Genomic DNA, 18,988 nt, shown 5'->3' on the forward strand with positions numbered 1-18,988 from the left:
CCCGGCTCATGTTGACCCTGTGGACGAGACACTTCCAAGACCCCATGTCCTCCACTGTTCTGCTTAGTCCCTGTAATTTCATATTGTGAACTCCCTAATAGCAAAACACAGCTCAAGGCTTTCCATAGTCTGCTCAAGAATAAGTGCTAGTACAACATCTTCTAGGAATCCTTTATGTAAGGAAAGTTCTACTGGTTTGTAGAACTGTTGTAGTGTTGAGGTGGGCTGCTCTGACTGCAGGCTCATTTGTGACTATTTAAAAGTAAGCCTTTGTTTCTTTGTGATTTTTCTCCCCTTCTTTCATTCTTTATGGGCTACAGTCATCTTTGTACTTTCAAAGACCAAACTGGGAGAGGAGGGATTCAAGAAAAGCAAGGGGAAGGAGCATGGCTCACTCTTTATACAGGCCTCAGTGTCCATGGCCTCCCTCGCCGCCATATTTGCTTTCCTCCTCATTCAGAGAAGAACAACATCCTCATGCTACATGTCAAATGACACTCCCATCTCCAAATAGAGGTTTCTTGCATGCATCATTGAAACAGGATTAGGGACACCTAAGATCAAATCTCCACTCAAGGTGCCTGTACACTGTTGAAATAATAGTTTGACACCACTTTAAGTGCTGTTGCTCCATCCTGTCGTCTCTTGGGATTTGTAATTTTAAAAAAGTCATTAGCCTTCTCTGCCAAAGCATGTTGGTGCCTCAAAAATCTACAGATCTCATGATTCTGTAAGGTGGAGTAAAGTGCTGTCAAATTGCATTATTTCTGCAGTGTAGATGCACCCTCAGCCATAAAGTTTTCTCTGTCTGACTTTTGACTGGTCTTTTCCCCTTACACACACACACATGCACATCCTGACAGTTGTTGTGAGGATGAAAGGTCAGGTATGCTGTAGAGCTCACTAAAGGAAAGGAAGGGATAAAAGGTGACAAAAGAAACCTGTTCCTCCATCTAACAAAGGGACTTGTGGCCTCACAAATGATGAAGACATGTTGAATTGCAAAGGAAATATCTTTTTTGTGTTGCAAGTAGATGTTAAATGATCTGGAATTTGAGAATCTTCCAGAAGCCACAGAGCCAGAAAGAGAAGGTGCAGGCGTACAAGCAATTTCTCTCCATATCATCTGAACTGAAAACAAAAACAGCAAAATGCAGGCCTATGACTAACATCTTCAATTTTTTCCCCTCCTGTATGGCTTTTAACAACTTGCCTGATGAAGAGGCCAGAAGAGCATCAAAAGCTTGCAACATGTATATTGTGAATTTTGGCTAGCCAATAAAGGTATCACTGCTTGGTGGATTTTTGATATTACAGAGACTTGAAATTAAGTTTGAAACTGCTGCAGAAGGCCATCCAGTTCTGTCATCTGCAGCAGCTTTTTCTCACCACAAGATGGCACTCCTTCCATTGTATACCTTTCTGATTAATTTGGAGGCCTGGAATCTAAAAGTCTGAACTCACAGAGAAAACAGCCTTTGAGGCATTGGAAGCCAGAAACTGTGCAGTTGTAGAGCACTGACTTTATTTTTTCTTGTAACACAAGAGATCATATAAGAATAGGTATATAGTGGTCATTTGGTATCCGCTGCAGTTTGGTTCCAGGACCCCCCCTCCCCCGATGCCCAAATTCATGGATGCTCAGGTTTTATTAAACAAATAGCATAGTGAAATGGTGTCCCTTATATAAAATGGCAAATTCCAAGGTTTGCCTTTGGAATGTATATTATTTTTGAGTATTTTCAAACCATGAATGGTTGAATCCGTGGATAAAAATATCATGGATATAGAGAGCCGACTGTATGTTGAACCACAGAATCTTGTGGCATCTTGAAAGGTTTAATTCATTACAGGATAAGCTTTGAAGGGCTAGAATTCACTTCATCAGATGCATGAATGCGATACATTCCCCACCCCTCTAGATGTTTTTGGCTCCAATTCCTACTGTCCCCAGAAAGTAGAGTGAATATTCAGGGATGATGAGAGATACAGACTGGAAGATTTGGAAAACAGTATCTGGAAGGCAACAGGCTGTGGGAACAGTTGCATCAAGTATTGCCCTAAGCTGCAGGCCTATAGACCTCTGCCACTATGTGTGTGTAGCTCCAGTTAACATACTGTATAATGGAAGTGATGAAGTCCAACAATGGTTGATGATGCCATAACAAATGTAAGTTTTCAGGTGCCACAGAACTATGTTATTTTTGCTCAAACAGACAACACAGGTATTTAGAAATACTCCGGTTGCTATGAAATTGCTGACTTCTGATGGCCTGAATTTCTCTGAGGTGGTGAACCTGTGTTTGGCCTTCACTGGGTTAGACAGCAAAAATACTTCCTGCACATAGAAAGCAAGCTAATAATAATAATAATAATAATAATAATAATAATAAATTTTATTTATACCCCGCCCTTCCATGGAAATGATCAGGGCGGCTTACAAAATTTATAAAAACATTACAATACAGGATTAAAAATTCAATATAACAATTAAAACCATTACTACAAAAAACAAAAAACAGGAACAGGAACAGTAAAATAAAAAATACATATATCAGGGGCAGGAGAAAAATGCAAAAAAGTTCCATCGGTCCAGGGTCAAAAGGGAAAAAAGGGGGCAGGAAGAATAGACAAACAAATTAAGGTGGGAAGGCCAGCCGGAATAGATATGTTTTCAGCTGTTTTTTAAAAGCAGCTAATGAGGCGGCGGAGCGAAGCTCTGCAGGGAGCTTATTCCAAAGTAAAGGGGCAGCAGTAGTAAAAGCCCTCTGTGAGGTCCGAGTAAGGTTAGACCTAGGGACCTCCAACAATTTAGTCCCGGATGTTCTGAGTGTGCGGGGTGGATTATATGGGGAGAGACGGTCCTCCAAGTACCCTGGGCCCAAGCCATTTAGGGCTTTATAGGTCAAAACCAACACCTTGTATTGGGCTCGGAAGCGAATAGGCAGCCAGTGAAGGTCTTTTAAAATAGGTGTTATATGGTCCGACCTGGAGCTACCAGCGACCAATCTGGCTGCCATGTTCTGCACCAATTGCAGCTTCCGAGTTTGGTACAAGGGTTGCCCCATGTAGAGCGCGTTGCAGAAATCCAATCGAGAGGTTACCAAAGCACGTACAACAGCTTCTAGGTCCTTTCGGTCCAGGTAGGGACGCAGCTGGCGTATCAGCTGAAGCTGATAACAGGCACTCCTGACTGTCGCATCCACCTGAGAAGTCAGCTGGAGCGACGAATCAAGGAGTACTCCCAAGCTGCGCACCAGTCCTTCAGGGGGAGCGTGACCCCATTCAGGGCCGGGTGACAGATCTCACCACCAGAACCGGGGAACCTATCACTGGTACTTCCGTTTTCCCTGGATTCACACTGAGTTTGTTCTCCCTCATCCAGCCCATTACCGACGCCAAGCAGGCATCTAGAGGAGAGATGCCATCCTTAGTTACTGCATCAGTCGGAGACATAGAGAAAATTATCTGGGTGTCATCAGCGTACTGATAACACCGCGCCCCATGTCTCCGGATGATCTCTCCCAGCGGCTTCATGTAAATGTTGAATAGCATAGGGGACAAAATCGCTCCCTGAGGGACACCAGATGTCAGGGCCCTCCTGTCGGAGCGACAGTCCCCCAGCTCCACCATCTGGGACCTACCCGAGAGGTAGGAACGGAACCACTGCAAAGCAGTGCCCCCAATTCCCAACTCCCTCAGGCGTCCCAGAAGGATACCATGGTCGATGGTATCGAAGGCCGCTGAGATGTCCAAGAGCACTAACAGGGACACGCTCCCCCTGTCCATGCCCAGACGGAGATCATCAACTAAGGCGACCATGGCAGTCTCAACTCCATAGCCCGCCCGGAAGCCGGTTTGAAATGGGTCTAGAAAATCGGTGTCATCCAAGATCGACTGAAGCTGGAAGGCGACTGCTCTCTCGATCACCTTCTCTAAAAAAGGTAGCAGCGAGATGGGTCTATAATTATTATGAATCAGGGGGTCTAAGGAGGGCTTCTTTAGCAGGGGTTTAACCACTGCTAATTTTAATTTAGATGGAAACTGACCCTCACTTAGAGATGTATTGATTATGTGATGCAACATTAGTCGCACCACATCTCCCCCCTGAGCTGCCAACCATGAGGGACAGGGATCAAGAGAGCAAGTCGTCTTCCTAACACTTCGGAGGATCTTGTCCACTTCATCGGTACTAACAAACTCAAAGTGATCCAGTATAACAGGGACTACGGACGCTTCGGACACCTCTCCTATAGGATCTGCACAAAAACTGGCGTCGAGATCAGCCCTTACCCGAGAGATTTTATCCGCAAAGAAGTTATTAAAATCGTCGCAGCAGGCTTTAGATGGCTCCAAGATAGGGCTCAGGGTGGGAGGGAGCCTAGTTAGCTCCCTCACAACCCTGAACAGCTCTGCCGGACGCGACTCTGCGGACGCAATACGTGCAGCATAGAAGGAGTTCTTTGCTGCACGTATTGCCACTCCATAAGCTCTTAAATGAGAGCGAAGGAGTGTCCTGTCAGACAAGCGCTGATGTCTACACCATTTATGCTCTAGTCGTTGCACGACCCGCTTCCTTACCCTGAGATCTTCCGTATACCAAGGTTGTTTATTGGAAGCAGGCCGGAAAGGACACTTGGGAGCGATACTGTGTATAGCCCTAGAGAGATTAGTATCCCAGATGTCGGTTAGGGCATCAACAGAATCGCCGTCAGAGCCAGTCGTATACCCCTCTAGGGCTTCTTGGAACCTTATGGGTTCCATCAGCCTTCGAGGGTGGACCATCCTAATAGGTCCGCCACCCCCGGGAGGGTTAATGGTAGGAGCCTTGATTCTAGCCTCAACCAGGAAGTGATCCGTCCATGACAAAGGAGAGACATTAGAAATCTCTACCCACGGAGCCTCCATGTCCGTACTGAAGATCACATCAAGAGTATTACCAGCACAATGAGTTGGCCTGAGACTAATTGAGACAGGCCCATGGCTGCCATGGTAGTCATGAACTACCGAGCCGCACCTGTTGGAGTATCACTGGCCTCGAAAGGGATGTTGAGGTCCCCCAGGACAAGAAGCCTAGGGGACTCCAACACCAGTTCCGAGACCAGCTGTGTCAGCTCGGCCAGGGAGTCTGTTAGCGCACGGGGTGGCCGGTAGACCAACAGAATCCCCAGACTGTCTCTAGCCTTCAGGGACAGGTAAATACATTCGATGTGATCTGTTTTCCGGACTGGGATCCTGGTTAAGGAGAGAGTGTTTTTATGGACCAAGGCAACACCGCCCCCCCGCCCACCTAACCTGATCTGGTCCTTAACTGAGTAGCCGGCTGGAAGGGCCTGGGCCCACACTGCCTCACTCTCAGGCCCCAGCCAGGTCTCAGTGATGCACGCCAGGTCGCAGTTTTTATCCTTTAAAAGGTCGTACATAATGTGGGTCTTATTTTTTATAGACCTGGCGTTGCATAGGAGCAGTATCAGGGTTTGTGGTACGACTGGGCTGACCCTCAGGCCTCTTTGGTTAGGAAAGTGGAAGGAAGGAGAGATAGGAATCACACATCGATCTCCCCTTCCGTTTAAACACCTGTCCACAGTCCTACCGCCATACCTCCCCTTACCCCGCACAATCTCAATCGGGGCTCCCATTACATATGCATCCGCCACCACAGCTGGCCTCCCATATCCCATTCCTACCCCAAAGTCCAATAATGACGATAAAACCCCGCAGCAACAAAGGAAGACAGCAGAAGATGTCATTCCTAAAAAACACCAACTAATCCAAAATTACCCCAAATTGCAAAAAAAATCCCAGCTCAAACCGATGACAATAGATTCCTGTTCCTCCTGGGAAGGAACGCCAGTAATTCGCCAGAAAAAAAAAAAAAAAAAAACCTAGGCGAATATAGTAGCGCGCCCAGCTGGTCTGTGGCAGCGTCCTCGGGTTGGGGGCCGGCGGGCCAGCTTTTGTAGAGAGAGCCGCTCCCACCGGCTCAACTCCTCCCTCCCTTCAAACGCCGCAGGGCGGCAAAGAGTCCTCCTGGCGCGGGGGCGCGCCCAGCTGGTCTGTGGCGGCGTCCTCGGGTTGGGGGCCGGCGGGCCGGCTTTTGTAGAGAGAGCCGCTCCCACCGGCTCAACTCCTCCCTCCCTTCAAGCGCCGCAGAGCGGCAAAGAGTCCTCCTGGCGCGGGGGCGCGCCCAGCTGGTCTGTGGCGGCGTCCTCGGGTTGGGGGCCGGCGGGCCGGCTTTTGTAGAGAGAGCCGCTCCCACCGGCTCAACTCCTCCCTCCCTTCAAGCACCGCAGGGCGGCAAAGAGTCCTTCTGGCGCAGGGGCGCGCCCAGCTGGTCTGTGGCGGCGTCCTCGGGTTGGGGGCCGGCGGGCCGGCTTTTGTAGAGAGAGCCGCTCCCACCGGCTCAACTCCTCCCTCCCTTCAAGCGCCGCAGAGCGGCAAAGAGTCCTCCTGGCGCGGGGGCGCGCCCAGCTGGTCTGTGGCGGCGTCCTCGGGTTGGGGGCCGGCGGGCCGGCTTTTGTAGAGAGAGCCGCTCCCACCGGCTCAACTCCTCCCTCCCTTCAAGCGCCGCAGGGCGACAAAGAGTCCTCCTGGCGCGGGGGCGCGCCCTATGGCGGGGTGGTGGTGGTGGTGTCCTAGTCATGCTTTCTTGGCGTATTACTAGGGAATTTTTTTAATGTTCAAGAAAAGTGTATACTGTAGAGAAGCATACCTTACCTTCTACAGTCTGAAATGATAAGAGTCCAGACTCCTCACAGGATTCTGGGGCTGCTGCCACACTGCAGAATTAATGCAGCTTAAGACTGCTTTATCTGGCATGATTCCATCCTATGGAATCCTGGGATTTGTAGTTGTGGCACTAGAGAAGGCTAAAAATCTCAAAAAACTACAAATCGCAGAATTCCATAGCATCGAGCCATGGAAATTAAAGTAGTGTCAAACTGCTTTATTTCTGCAGTGTCGATGCAGCCTGAGAGTCCAAAGATTGTTCATTTATCCTTTATTCATATCAAAACGAAGGCACATTAAGATTGTTAATCTACCTTTGTTTTCTAGTTCAGTGATCATTTTCCTTCCTTCCTTTCTCTTCTCTTCCCCCCATCTTAACCAAACAGGTGTGTTGGCGCTCTGGGCCCTGATCACCCATGTGATGTATGTACAGGACTACTGGAGGACTTGGCTGAAAGGGTTGAAGTTCTTCCTCTTCGTTGGAGTTCTGTTTGGCATTCTCTCTGTGGTGGGCTTCTGCACATTCCTGGCCCTGGCCATCACGCAACACCAGTGTAAGTGTGGGAACTTGGAGGTCTTTTCAGTTGCCCAACCTTTGGCACACCACCTTCTAGGCAATGGTTGGGAAAGTTATTTTTTTGGATGACAACACCCAGAATCTGCCAACCAACATGGGTTATGCTGGCTAGGGATTTCTGGGAGATGCCATCCAATAAGGCAACTTGTATTCTCCCATCCACTTTCCAGTCTTAACTTCAGAACCCAGTGTGTGGAGGACCTGTGGTCCTCCAGATATTGGACTGCTTATTTTAATAAATTAGGTTAACTAACAAGTTTATGAGAGTCAGTATGGTGTACAGTTTTCAACATTGAGACTACAACTCTGGACCAGGGCTCAGTTCCCTGCTTAGCCATGGAAACCCACTTGGGCAAGTCACACACTCTCAGCCCCAGAAAATCACTGTGATAGGTTAGCCTTACGATCATCATGATACCTGCTCTGTCCCCGTTTCACCAGCACTTTAAGCTAGTTTATTGATGTGGTTTTTAATCTTGTAATTTTTTTATCCTGTTTTTATTAATAATTTGATGTATTGTTGTGATTTTTATATGGATACTGTTTGTAAATTGTACATTGTGTTGTACCCTTGTTGTAACCCGCTTTGATCTGCCAGGAAAAGTGGGCTATAAATAGTTTATTATTATTTATTATTATCATAAGTTGGAAATGATTTGAAGACCCACAACAACAAACAACAGCTACTAGTTTATACCTTATGCAAAGGGATTTTGTATCACCTTTGAGACTAACTCTGAGCTTATGCTACCAGCCTTTTTCTCTCAGTTAGTCTCAAACATGCTACAAAATCCCTTTGCATACTGATTCAAACTAACATGGCTGTGTCTAGTTTATACCTTGTCTTTCCACCAACCAAAGTAATCCAGGCCACTAACAGTAATAATATTCAATTAAAATCTTAGGTAAAACATAAGATAAAACCACAGTTTAAATGCAGCAAAATGGAAACAAAAAAGCAATACCAACAGGCTAGGTCTCATGGCAAAGGCCCTGCCTGAATGAAAAAATCTTTGCATACCACTGGAAGAACAATAGAGTGAGATGTGGTCTCTCTCCAGGAGGGAGTTCCAGAATCTGGGACTAGCTGCCCAGAAGGCACCACAACCCTCTCATCCCCAACCAGCATAGTCTATGTTCTGGGGATGGGATATGAAATCCAGTAATATCCTGGTCTAGAAAGTTAGTGGGGAAAGGTGTGGTTACAAAGGAGAAAAAAGACAGGTGCTAAGGTCTGCACCTGATATTAATTGCAGGTCCATTGCTCCATTTCTGAACAATATGGAGAGTCCAGCTAATAGCTAGGCGAGGTGTAATTCTTTGAAAGGCAGGAAGTAGGTGGTCAGTTAAGAGTGGTGTTGGTGTCTTCAGCCCTGGAGGATCACAGTTCTCTGGTCCAAGCGATGAAGGGAAATGGCATAGAGAACATGGGAGCCACCTTATACCTGTGAGGCCTTCTAGAGCTTCAATCAGCTCTAGCCAGCATAGCTCATAGTGAGGAATACTAGAAGTTGCAGTCCCACAACCTCTGGAGGATTGCATGATTCCCACCCATCTGAATTGGAAAGGCACCATTCCAAACTGAGTTCAAAACTAGTTTGCCAGCACTACTGTATATGCAAACAATGCTATACATTTTGCCTACTCTGCCTGGCAGTGGCACTCTGTGTTCTCAGACAGATGGTTTTTATCAGCCCTGCTTCCTCAAAAAGCTTTTAGCTGGCACTTCCTGGGATAATGGCTTAGTGTTCACTCTGTTGGCTTTGTAGAAGGGGTGATGGTAACTCTCCTTGTCCAGCAGGCTGGAGTTTGGAGTAATGAGCAGCTAAAGCGATGCTTTTTTCTTTTTTTCCTAAAAAAAAACACCCTGGCATTTCAATGTGTGTCCATTCTTCTCTTTAGCCCTGATGGATCCAAAGAGCTACTACCTATCTTGCGTCTGGAGTGTCATCTCTTTCAAGTGGGCTTTCCTCCTCAGCTTATACTCCCATCGGTACAGGAATGAGTTTGCCGACATCAGCATTCTCAGTGACTTCTAAGACCACGGACTTCTTAATCCCATCAAGGGAAGGCCCGAGGGTGGACGCCAAAGCAGGCTATCTCAGAGCAAGGTGCTGGCAAGAGAACAGAAGCAAGAGGCTCTCGAGAGGCTGACAATGGACTCCTTTCCTGCCTCTTCACCATCAGTTTTGTTAGGGGCCCATGCTTCATCCGGTCACGTACTGTGTTGGCTAGTTCTGTCAGTTGTATATGTGTCTGTTCATCTCTGTGTCTCTTCACCTTTCCCGAGAACATTTGTCCTTATTTTGAGGGATGATCCAAGACCAGGTTTTCTGGTGCAAGCCCTTCTGGGCCTGTCTTTCTTCCCATGTGCACAACCCCATATATTTTTCTCTCTCTGTCCCCTCTCTCCTTCCCTCCCTCCCTCTCTTTTGTTAAGCTTTGTGTTAAAATTTGGAAAGCCTGTGGCGATCCTGATATCCATGACACAAGGCATGAAACAGCAGCTTTTCTTCTTCTCTTTCTCCTTCTGGCCTGCAAAGTGCTTGGCAAAAGTCTGAAGAGATGTGATGCAAGGGCCAGTTTGTACTCCTTTCATACAGATGTATTTTCGTAGGGTGAGGCATGAATCCATTTTAAGAGAAAACTATTTTGAAAAATGCTGCTCTTCTGTTTCCCTCCTTCAATTCCTTGTGGTTGTTGGTTGTGGTTGTGCATGGCTTTAGGAAGAAAACAAACCTGTGACTCTTTCTGGACATCATTACACATCACCTCACTTCATCCTTTCCTCCTGGCACTTTTTTTAAGCTGATGTTTTAAAGCGTGTCTAAACTGGCTGTCGGGAACTTTGACACTACAGATGTCTTGGACTATGATTCCTATTAGCTTCACCTGGCCAGGCTAGTGGTAATGTGTTGTGGGAGTTCTAGTCCCTGAAGCAGGAGTGCGCCAGTGGTTCTCCACTCCTGATTTTGGCAAAATTAAACACTTAATTGAAACTGTTCTCAATGTTGAAGATTGTCCATGTGGAATAAGAAAAAAACATAGGACACCTTTTGAATCTCCCCTCCACCCTGTTCCTGGAATGATTTGCTAATGTCTCACCTTCTTATCAGGAGACCTGTACTCTTACCTAAAAAAAAGATAATCTTTATAAAGTAAACAAGCATATATTTTATATTCTAGAAGCTGAGGTTATCTTCCATATCCCCACATGTGTTTGGATGAAAAGCATAAGATTGAGTTCTGGTGTTACATTACAATTCCTTTCTTTTTTGGCATTACAATTCATCTTCTCATCTACATCAGGGACGAGTGGTGCATGGTTTCCAGATGTTGTTAGTTTGCAACCCCATCAGCATAGCCACTGATGATGAATGGTCAGAGTTGCAATCCAGTACTATTCAGATGGCCACATATTCCCACAGTTCTGATCTATGAAAATATGTGTAAGAATTCGCTCTCAGCTACCCACTGGTCATTGCATTAAATGACAACACATCTGCATTTTAGCATCTTCCTGTGTGCTCTATCTAACCCAGATAGCTTTAAAAAAAAAAACACCACGTGTCTAATGTGTGTCTGTTTTTATTAGAACATTTAGCCTTTAAAGATTAAGCATGGTTGGGTGCAAAAGTCCAGAAATGAGGTGGGTGTGACTGTCAAAAGGTAGAAGTGGTGTTTGGACTCTCCCTGCCTAACCTGGATATAAATCAACTTTTGGAAAAAGAAAAGTTACTTCAGCTTTACCCCTAAATGTTCAGTAGTTCTACCTTGGGGTGAGGAGAGGTATTCTATAATATAATTGCTCCTCACTGTTTCATCTCCACATCCATCCCATTTTCAATTGGGATGCTGAGCTGGGGATGGGAAACAGTCTCCCTGTCTTTTTTGAGTTCAAGCCAAGCATTGCTTTCTGCTCCCTGGGCTTGGTTTGGTATTTGGGGTCCAAACTAATTTCTGTTTATTTGTTTTTGTTTTTTTGCTGGGGGGGTCCCAGGGGACAATGTGCCCTCCAACCCAATAGTTGCCCACCCTGGTCAAGGCCTGAAACCACTGCACCAATTGCTAGGCTAGATGGAGCAGTGGGATGACTTAATAAGGTCAGTGGCAGCTGATAACATCTCTGTTGGTGGGTATTAGTCCAGACTTTGGAAGAACTATACAAGGTACTGGACTTATTTGCAGAATAAAGTTCAGTACCATAGATAGCTCCTTGAAAGTTTAGATGAAAACCTAGGTCAGATTTTCTGCCCCACTTACATGGAAGCCATCATCTATCACTTCTGCTAAACCTTTTATGTATCTTTATGAACAGAGTGAGTGGCTGTGTAAAGGCCATATATCCCACCTCCTCAGTTGTGGCTGATCCAGGTTTCTCAGTTCTTTGGTAGCAACATCATGAGAACTTTGTAGCCCCTTCATGGAATCAGGAGCTATTGGACTGCTGCACATGAGCTCTAACACAGGGCCTACAAAAGCATGCTGAACTATTCCTGTTGGATGAGACAGCAGGAAGACAGCTTTAACATCTCTTCTGGCCCCTTACTAAATATTGAACTGACCACCTGGGCCTTTAAAATAATGACCTGCAGAGGACAGATTCAGTAGGTATAGTAGGGTTGGCTGCAGGGCCCATGCTTGCTGAATACCTTCTGAATTCAGGTTTCTTTTAAAGACACAGAAGCATCTTGGTAACCTTTTGTGTTGGCAGATGTTGGGAAAGCCTTCCTATGTTTTCTCCCACATGCATGAGAGGCCATAGGACAATGTCCAGTTGGCTCATGACCTGCTTTAGTTGGGTTGGGTGGTTGGTTACATCTAGAAAATGTAAGAGTGATAATTTACTATCATGGTTTCTGGCAGCAGCAGCAGGATGAGCAGGGAAAGTTGGACTCCTGTCCAGGGAAAAAAACCATAGATGGATTCCAAGTTTCATGGAAGCCTCAGCATTCATCAGAACACGGGACAGTACGTGCTCAAGCAGTGGTTTTGCACTGCATCAATTTGCTTCTTTTAACCAACCCCCATTTCAGCCCTGCTTAAATCAGCCAGCAATAATGAACTGGTTTTGCTCTTTCATATGTTTTGGGATGATGGTGGTATTGCACAAACATCTCACCTGGGAGAAAGCCGGTCACACTTTTTTTCTTATTAAATAAAGAGAGGCAGAGAATAATATGTGTCTATTTTGTATTATTTGCAGTGCAAACCCAACAGGAGAGTGCTTGTGGGTGAATGCTCAGCACCTTTGGATGATGGAGCAGTGCTCAAATGTTTTGCCCGAGATTAAAGAGAACATCTGATCCCATGCACAGGAACAGATGTATACCCTATCATTAGGTAGTGGATGGTACATGTACATAATGCATCATATGTTTATCTTACCCTTAGGGAACAGTACTGACTACAGGTACTGGATGAGATACTGAATTTACCATCAGAGAACAGTACCAACCATCAGTACTAGTTCAGGTATGCAGTTTGTCTTTAGAAAGCAGAATGCACCCATATACACTGTTTTATGTATGCATCCTATCATTAGATTGTGTTGATGTCAACTGGGGCTGCCAGACATGAGCACAGGTTTTAAAAGGCAGTTGAATTTATAGTTCAATTTATTATGGATGGAGTAATTAATTGAATTCACATTTTAATGCAGTCTTACCTAATTCTGCTCTTCTGAAACAATATTTAACCAAAATTCTGTTGCCCTTTAAAAGTTGACCTTCTTGCAAGGTTTTAGTGGCATTCTCTCTTTAAAATATAGGGGGAAGTGCAAACAACATGCAGACTGGCAAAAATGTCTTTTTAAAAATGCAATCTGTCAAGAAAATAGTTTCCAAAAGCATGCCTATGCAGGCACACTTCAGTTAAGTAAGCCCTCTTTACAAAGGAGGCCAACCTAGCCTTCCCTTTCTCCTCTCCTCCTCTGTTTAGCTGGACTTTTTTTAGCATCACTAAAAAAGGATAGTGGAGGCTGATGAAAGAAGGAAAAAAATCCTTGATGGATTTTGGAAGAAACTTTAAAGTATTCCCTGGAAGATTCAGAATGTTCATTTACTTACCAAGGCTTACCTGAGCTGGTTGTTTGATTTCACATGTGCATATTGTTAGTTTTGAATAAAAAAAAGTTTGCTAAAACATGTTGAATTACTCTTTTTTTGGTGGTGGTGAAGAAACCTGCCTTTATTATTTCCATGTTATTTCTACTTCTGGTCCTAAATGTTCTGTTAAAGAAATAACACTCAGGAACACATCCAATTCGTTAGCTGAAGTATACCTTTACCAGATAAAACTGCATACATATTTTTCATGTACGCTTCAAATCAAAAACAGAGTTGACATTCAGGGTAAACTGAATTTAAAATGAGACAGGTTCCCAGAGTTAAAGATAGGCTGAATATATGACTGGAAAAAATATGAATCTGGAAACATGCTCTAAACAAACCTGGCCAAGAAAACTTCATTATAGGTTTGCCTTAGGGTCAGAATTGACTTGAAGGCACACAACAATAAACAGACAGCGGTGAACAAAGTCTGGCCTACAGGGCATATGAAACCCTCATGCCCCTAGCATTTTTTTAAAAAATTAATTAAAATTAATTAATTACAAAAATTAATTACAAAAAGCCCCCCTGTGGCTTCTATAGGGTGTGAGGACACTGTTGCCATACTTTGCCCCTCCTGACTTGTTTTAGGCGAGGAGGGCATTTTATCAAATCTTGAAATAACGTCCAGTTTTGAAAAACACTTCCAGAACTACAACAGTTCCGTTGGGGCACAAAGGTGATGACCCCTTCCTCCCTGTATGTTCTCTAGAGAATGGGTAGAAATTGTACAGCCCTGATCTTTTTGGACTGCAGTACCCAGCATTCCTTCTCATGATTCTGATAGCTAGGACTGCTGGGACATGCAGTCCAGACACATCTGGAATACTGAACAATTGCTACCTGTCCCCTAAAGAATGCTAGGGGCTATTTGAAATGAGAAAATGGAGGGACATGCAGGGTGCAGCCTTCTGAAGTTCAGCTGATGGCATGTGTGGCTCATGGACATTTGGAAGTGGCCCACCTCCTGCTCCACTTAGACTTGAGAAGCTGCTGTGCATTTTGAAGTAGTACTGCAAAAAATCTTTTCTGTTATGCTGTGGGGGTATATTGACACCACTGCCTACCTGGTTACAGCACAGTAGGTCTGCAATCTAGCATGAAAGGGAAAGAGAGGGAATATCCCAGTTTGCTCTTGTCCCTTCAGCAGTACTTTGATCTGCAAACAGCAGGCAAATCTTTTCATGGAGTGGCTCTGAAATACGGTCACCTGCTATCAGACAGCTGCTGAAAGAGACCACTACAGGGCCAGTCCTTTGATGAAGCCAAGGGTGGGAATCATGTGGCCCTCCTGATGTTGCTGGGCTGCAAGTCCCAGCAGGCTAGCCAGTCTAGTCAATTGAGAGGAATGCTGGGAGTTGCAGTCCAACATCATCTATTGGTGGTGGCTATGGTTATAATGTGCTTTGAAATTGACTCTTGACTTATGGTGACCCTATCACAGTTTTTTTTTTCTGGAAGGGGAGGATTTGTTCAGATTGGGTTTGCCTATGCCTCTGTGGCTGAGAGAGTGTGACTTACCCAAGGTCACCCAGTGGATTTCCATGGCTCAGTGGAGATTCGAATCCTGGTCTCCCAGAGTCCTACCCTGACATTCAAACTACTACACTAGGTTGAAGCTCTAAAACCTTGAACCATCTCTGGAGGGTCACATAATTCCTGTCCTTGAATTAGGTAGAATGAAGAAGATGTCTCAGAGGGCAGATGCTCAGTGATGCAGAAGGGACACTTAGGGTGCAGCAGCTACAGCTTTATTTCATGGGAGGATGTCTTCCAGACAACCTGCCCTTGTGCAACCAAGCTAACCTGCAGAAATGTTATTGCTGAGTACAATAAGTCCCAGACTTCCCTTGCCAGACTGAAATGGTGAATGGTCTTGAAACCATGCCCTTATTAGGAATGCCTTAGGGAGCTGGGGATGTTTAGTCTGGAGAAGAGAAGGTTAAGAGATTATATGATAGCTCTGTTTAAATATTTGAAGGGACTTCATACTGAGGAGGGAACAGGCTTGTTTTCTGGTGCTCCAGAGAACAGGACCCGGAACAATGGATGCAAGCTATAGGAAAAGAGATTCCACCTCAACATTAGGAGGACCTTCCTGACAGTAAGGGCTGTTTTGACAGTGGAACAAACTCCCTCGGAATGTAATGGCGTCTCCTTCCTTGGAGGTCTTTAAACAGAGGCTGGATGACCATCTGTCAGGGATGCTTTGATTGAGAGTTCCTGCATGGCAGAATAGGGCTGGACTGGATGGCCCTTGTGGTCTCTTGCAACTCTATGATTCTATGATTCTATAGTCACTAGTCACAGTAGCTTGAGAAGTCTAAGAGCTGTAGTCTCCCCAAAGGACCTTTTCCAGTTTCCAGTCAAGTGCAATGTCTGTTTCCAACATAGAGTCTATTTCCATTGGGCATCTGTTTGGCTTCTGTAGGTGGAATGGAGAAGGGTGCCATTTTGATCACCTTGGGCATCAAAACAGTTTGGGGTAATCCTCCACTACACAGCGTAAGGACCAAGGCAGGTGTAATGTAGACTCAAGTCTATTTTTAAAAAATCCTTGTAAATACAGTAATGGTCTAAATATTCTATTGTTCTACAGCCAATAGATCAGTGGGGGTTATGTGGTTGTTGATTCACCACTCCATACCCTTCAACTGTCTCGATCTGGTAAGGGCAGCCTCAGTTAATCCTCTCTCCCAATTTTCAGCTGTTTTTAAAATGTTTCAGTTTCAATGTGGAGTCAAAGGCTTTCATGGCCAGCATCCATAGTTTTTTGTGGGTTTTTCGGGTTATCACAGATGCTGTGGTTGGCATCACAGATGCTGGCAAAACCTCAGGAAGAAACTCTTCTAGAACATGGCCACATAGCCCAAAACCCCCCACAAAAAACTATGTTTCAGTTTCTTTCTTTCCCTCCCCCTTTGTCTTCAACATACTTCACTTGCTACAAATTGAGCTCAAAGTGCAAAATGTAGTTTGCATTCAATTAGCACTTTGGAGAGGAGAGGAGGGGAAAGAATCTTTCCCTTCCAAAGAGGTTCAGGCTGCAGCCTCTCCTAGCTTGTGTGTTCTTATCTTTTGCCTTTTTGACCAGATTCTGACATTGCTAGGTCACATGTGTCCCAGTTTTCATCTGTGAAATGTTGGACGGTGTGAAGAATTTAAACTGAATGTTACTCAGAGCAGAGATCTGGGTTTTACAGCTTATGCTGTAAAGCAAAATGCATATGACAGACAGACAGACAGACAGACAGACAGACAGACATTAGAGTGCATGTTTAAAACAATTTTGACAGTAAACCTACAAATTGTCAAGCTTTTTTAAAGTTTTCAATTATTTTAGTAGTTAGCTAAGAAGTCAGTGGTCTATGTTTTCATCCTATCCATGGGGAAAAGGACATCAATCCCTTTTGTGGGCTATGGAAATGTAGAATACTCTCAGCAGGCTACTATTTTTTAAAAAAGCAATGTAATAATGTATTTGGTTGTATAATACAAATATACTTATGTTTTAAATAGGATTCTGGGCAGACAACCACAGTGAAAAGCTGTAAAATCAATATTGTTACAAAATATAATAAAAAGAAATATGTAGTATTAGTACATTACATGACTTCTAGGGATCATTTGCCTACCTGAGCTGAACCAGGAGTCTTTGCCATATAACAAAATGCACTCAACTAAGGTACGCACCTTGTCTCCCATTGCAAGGAACTACAAAGTTTTGGTGCAGCCACTAAGAAGGTCCTATCCCTTACACTATCTCCCTGAGACAAAGAGAACAGCCTGTCCATCAGATTTTAAACCATGAGGAGGCTGGTATGTATGTACACAAAATATGCATTTTTAGTCTTACCTTCCATCAAACCAGTAGGCCATGAAATACTATTGTTGAGGACCGGGTTTCTTCCATGGCTGGTTTGGACACTAAATAAAATGGCAGAGAGACAGTGAAGTGATCCAAGCCTCCTCTGCCAGCTTTCTCAACTGCCTGCAAGGAATTTTGGTTTGTCGTGACTACAAATGAAGTTCTAGAATTCCTGCAGCCTCACAAAAGAAATCTGAAGCAACAGAACTTATGTCATCAAACAGAACTTACATTACAAAACATGGAGGCAACCCAACAAGACCAAGGCTGAGATGTCAGACAGTAGGGGGAGGGGCGCAAACTGATTATCAGCTTCTTTAGCTGTAAACAGATATCTAGAAGCAGTTGGTGCAACCAGCCAAACCTATATGTGAAGAATCACACATAAATGTGTTCAGCTCACATATGCACACAGCCATTAAAGCAGAGATGAGATACCTTCCCCTTTTGCCCTCAGCTTACTTCAGTTGCTGCAAACTAAGTTCAAAGTGCCAAAATAGTTGTGTCACTCATTTTGTGCCAGTGTGTCATTTGAACAGGTCAGTGTGGGAAGCAGGAACAAGGTGGGAATGTTTCTTTTCCTCTGTGTGGGCACCACCATCGTTTCCACTCTCACGCTGTCCCTCCCATTAGGCACAGCCCCAGAGCACAGAGACTGAGGAACCCTCTTTCCATGTGCCCCCTAAGCTTGCCCTCTCTCCTCAGTCGTAGCCACACAGTCTGACCTGTGTTGAAGTGAGACTCAACAAGAAGTCTGGTCAACTTTTGCCCATGGGATCAAATGTATTTTTCCAGGAACACCTTCATGATGATCTCTCCAAGGAAGAGAACAGAAGTGCTACAATGGCATATAGAGAGGCATGGAGAAAGCCACTACTTAATCTCACTCCATTTCAGCTTTCTTTTCTCATGTAAGTGCAAAAGTAGTTTGTACTCAATTAAATCAGTAGTGTGGAAAAGAGAGCAGGGGGCAGAGTCTTTCCCTTCACAAGCAGTTCAAGCAAAATTAAACTGCTGAAGCCTCTCCTAGCGTGTGTGTTTTTCCTCTTTAATAGCTTTTGCCATTGTGACCACACGCTGATGTGGCTTGGCCACAGGTGTCCCAATTTTCTTCTGTGAAATGTTGGAGGATAGGAAAGTGTAACGGCAACTCTGGCGTGTCCTCTGCGCCTTTGTCCCAAGTTTCCAGGTCTGGGAACCATAGTGTTTGTTATTGCTAACATAGGGAGGAGTGTTGTTGGGGGGTGGGGGGTGGTCACAATTTATTTAGAAGATGCTGCCAGGCCAAGGCCTGTTTCCAGTCAGGCTTTGAGGGCCTCAGCCTCTGTGTTGGCGCGTTGACAGAGTGAGGCGTGGATGTTTGTTTTCTCCTCATCGGCGGATTTTTGTCCTGGAGCCAAAGCAGCCGAGAGATGCTGGTGGGAGGCCTTGATAATTGGAACATTTGGGATGTATTTGGATCCAAAAGGCCAGGACGGCCTCTCGGCTTTGATGGAGTTCCTGGAGCAGGACATGGGCCAATGCTGGATAGCCCCGCGGTTAAACACCCTGGTCATGCGATGCCGCCGCAGCCAGCTGCAGTCTGGAGCCAATTACAGCTGGAGTAGATTTGGAAGAGCTCCACTGAACATCCTCCCCTCCTCCCCATGAACACCTGGGCCTTCTCAGGGGGGAGAAGAATTTGCCCCTCAGCCTGGCTGGCAG

The 18,988-nt window shown here is 45.1% G+C and overlaps 1 protein-coding gene across 1 annotated transcript in view; it reads left to right on the forward strand.

Annotated features, from left to right (window-relative positions):
• The window catches only part of SLC48A1 (solute carrier family 48 member 1), a 29,807-nt gene extending 17,322 nt beyond the window's left edge, over positions 1–12,485 (forward strand). The window contains exons 2-3 of the mRNA XM_089482854.1: positions 7,116–7,283; positions 9,209–12,485. Of these exons, the coding sequence (XP_089338980.1) occupies positions 7,116–7,283; positions 9,209–9,345 (305 nt within the window). The 3' untranslated portion in view covers positions 9,346–12,485. The remainder of the gene's footprint in view (positions 1–7,115; positions 7,284–9,208) is intronic.
• Positions 12,486–18,988: the final 6,503 nt, after the last annotated feature.

This window comes from Sceloporus occidentalis, unplaced genomic scaffold (genome assembly GCF_023333645.1).
Source record: "Sceloporus occidentalis isolate IW3139 unplaced genomic scaffold, rSceOcc1.0.p SCAF_1, whole genome shotgun sequence".
Lineage (NCBI taxonomy): Eukaryota > Metazoa > Chordata > Lepidosauria > Squamata > Phrynosomatidae > Sceloporus > Sceloporus occidentalis.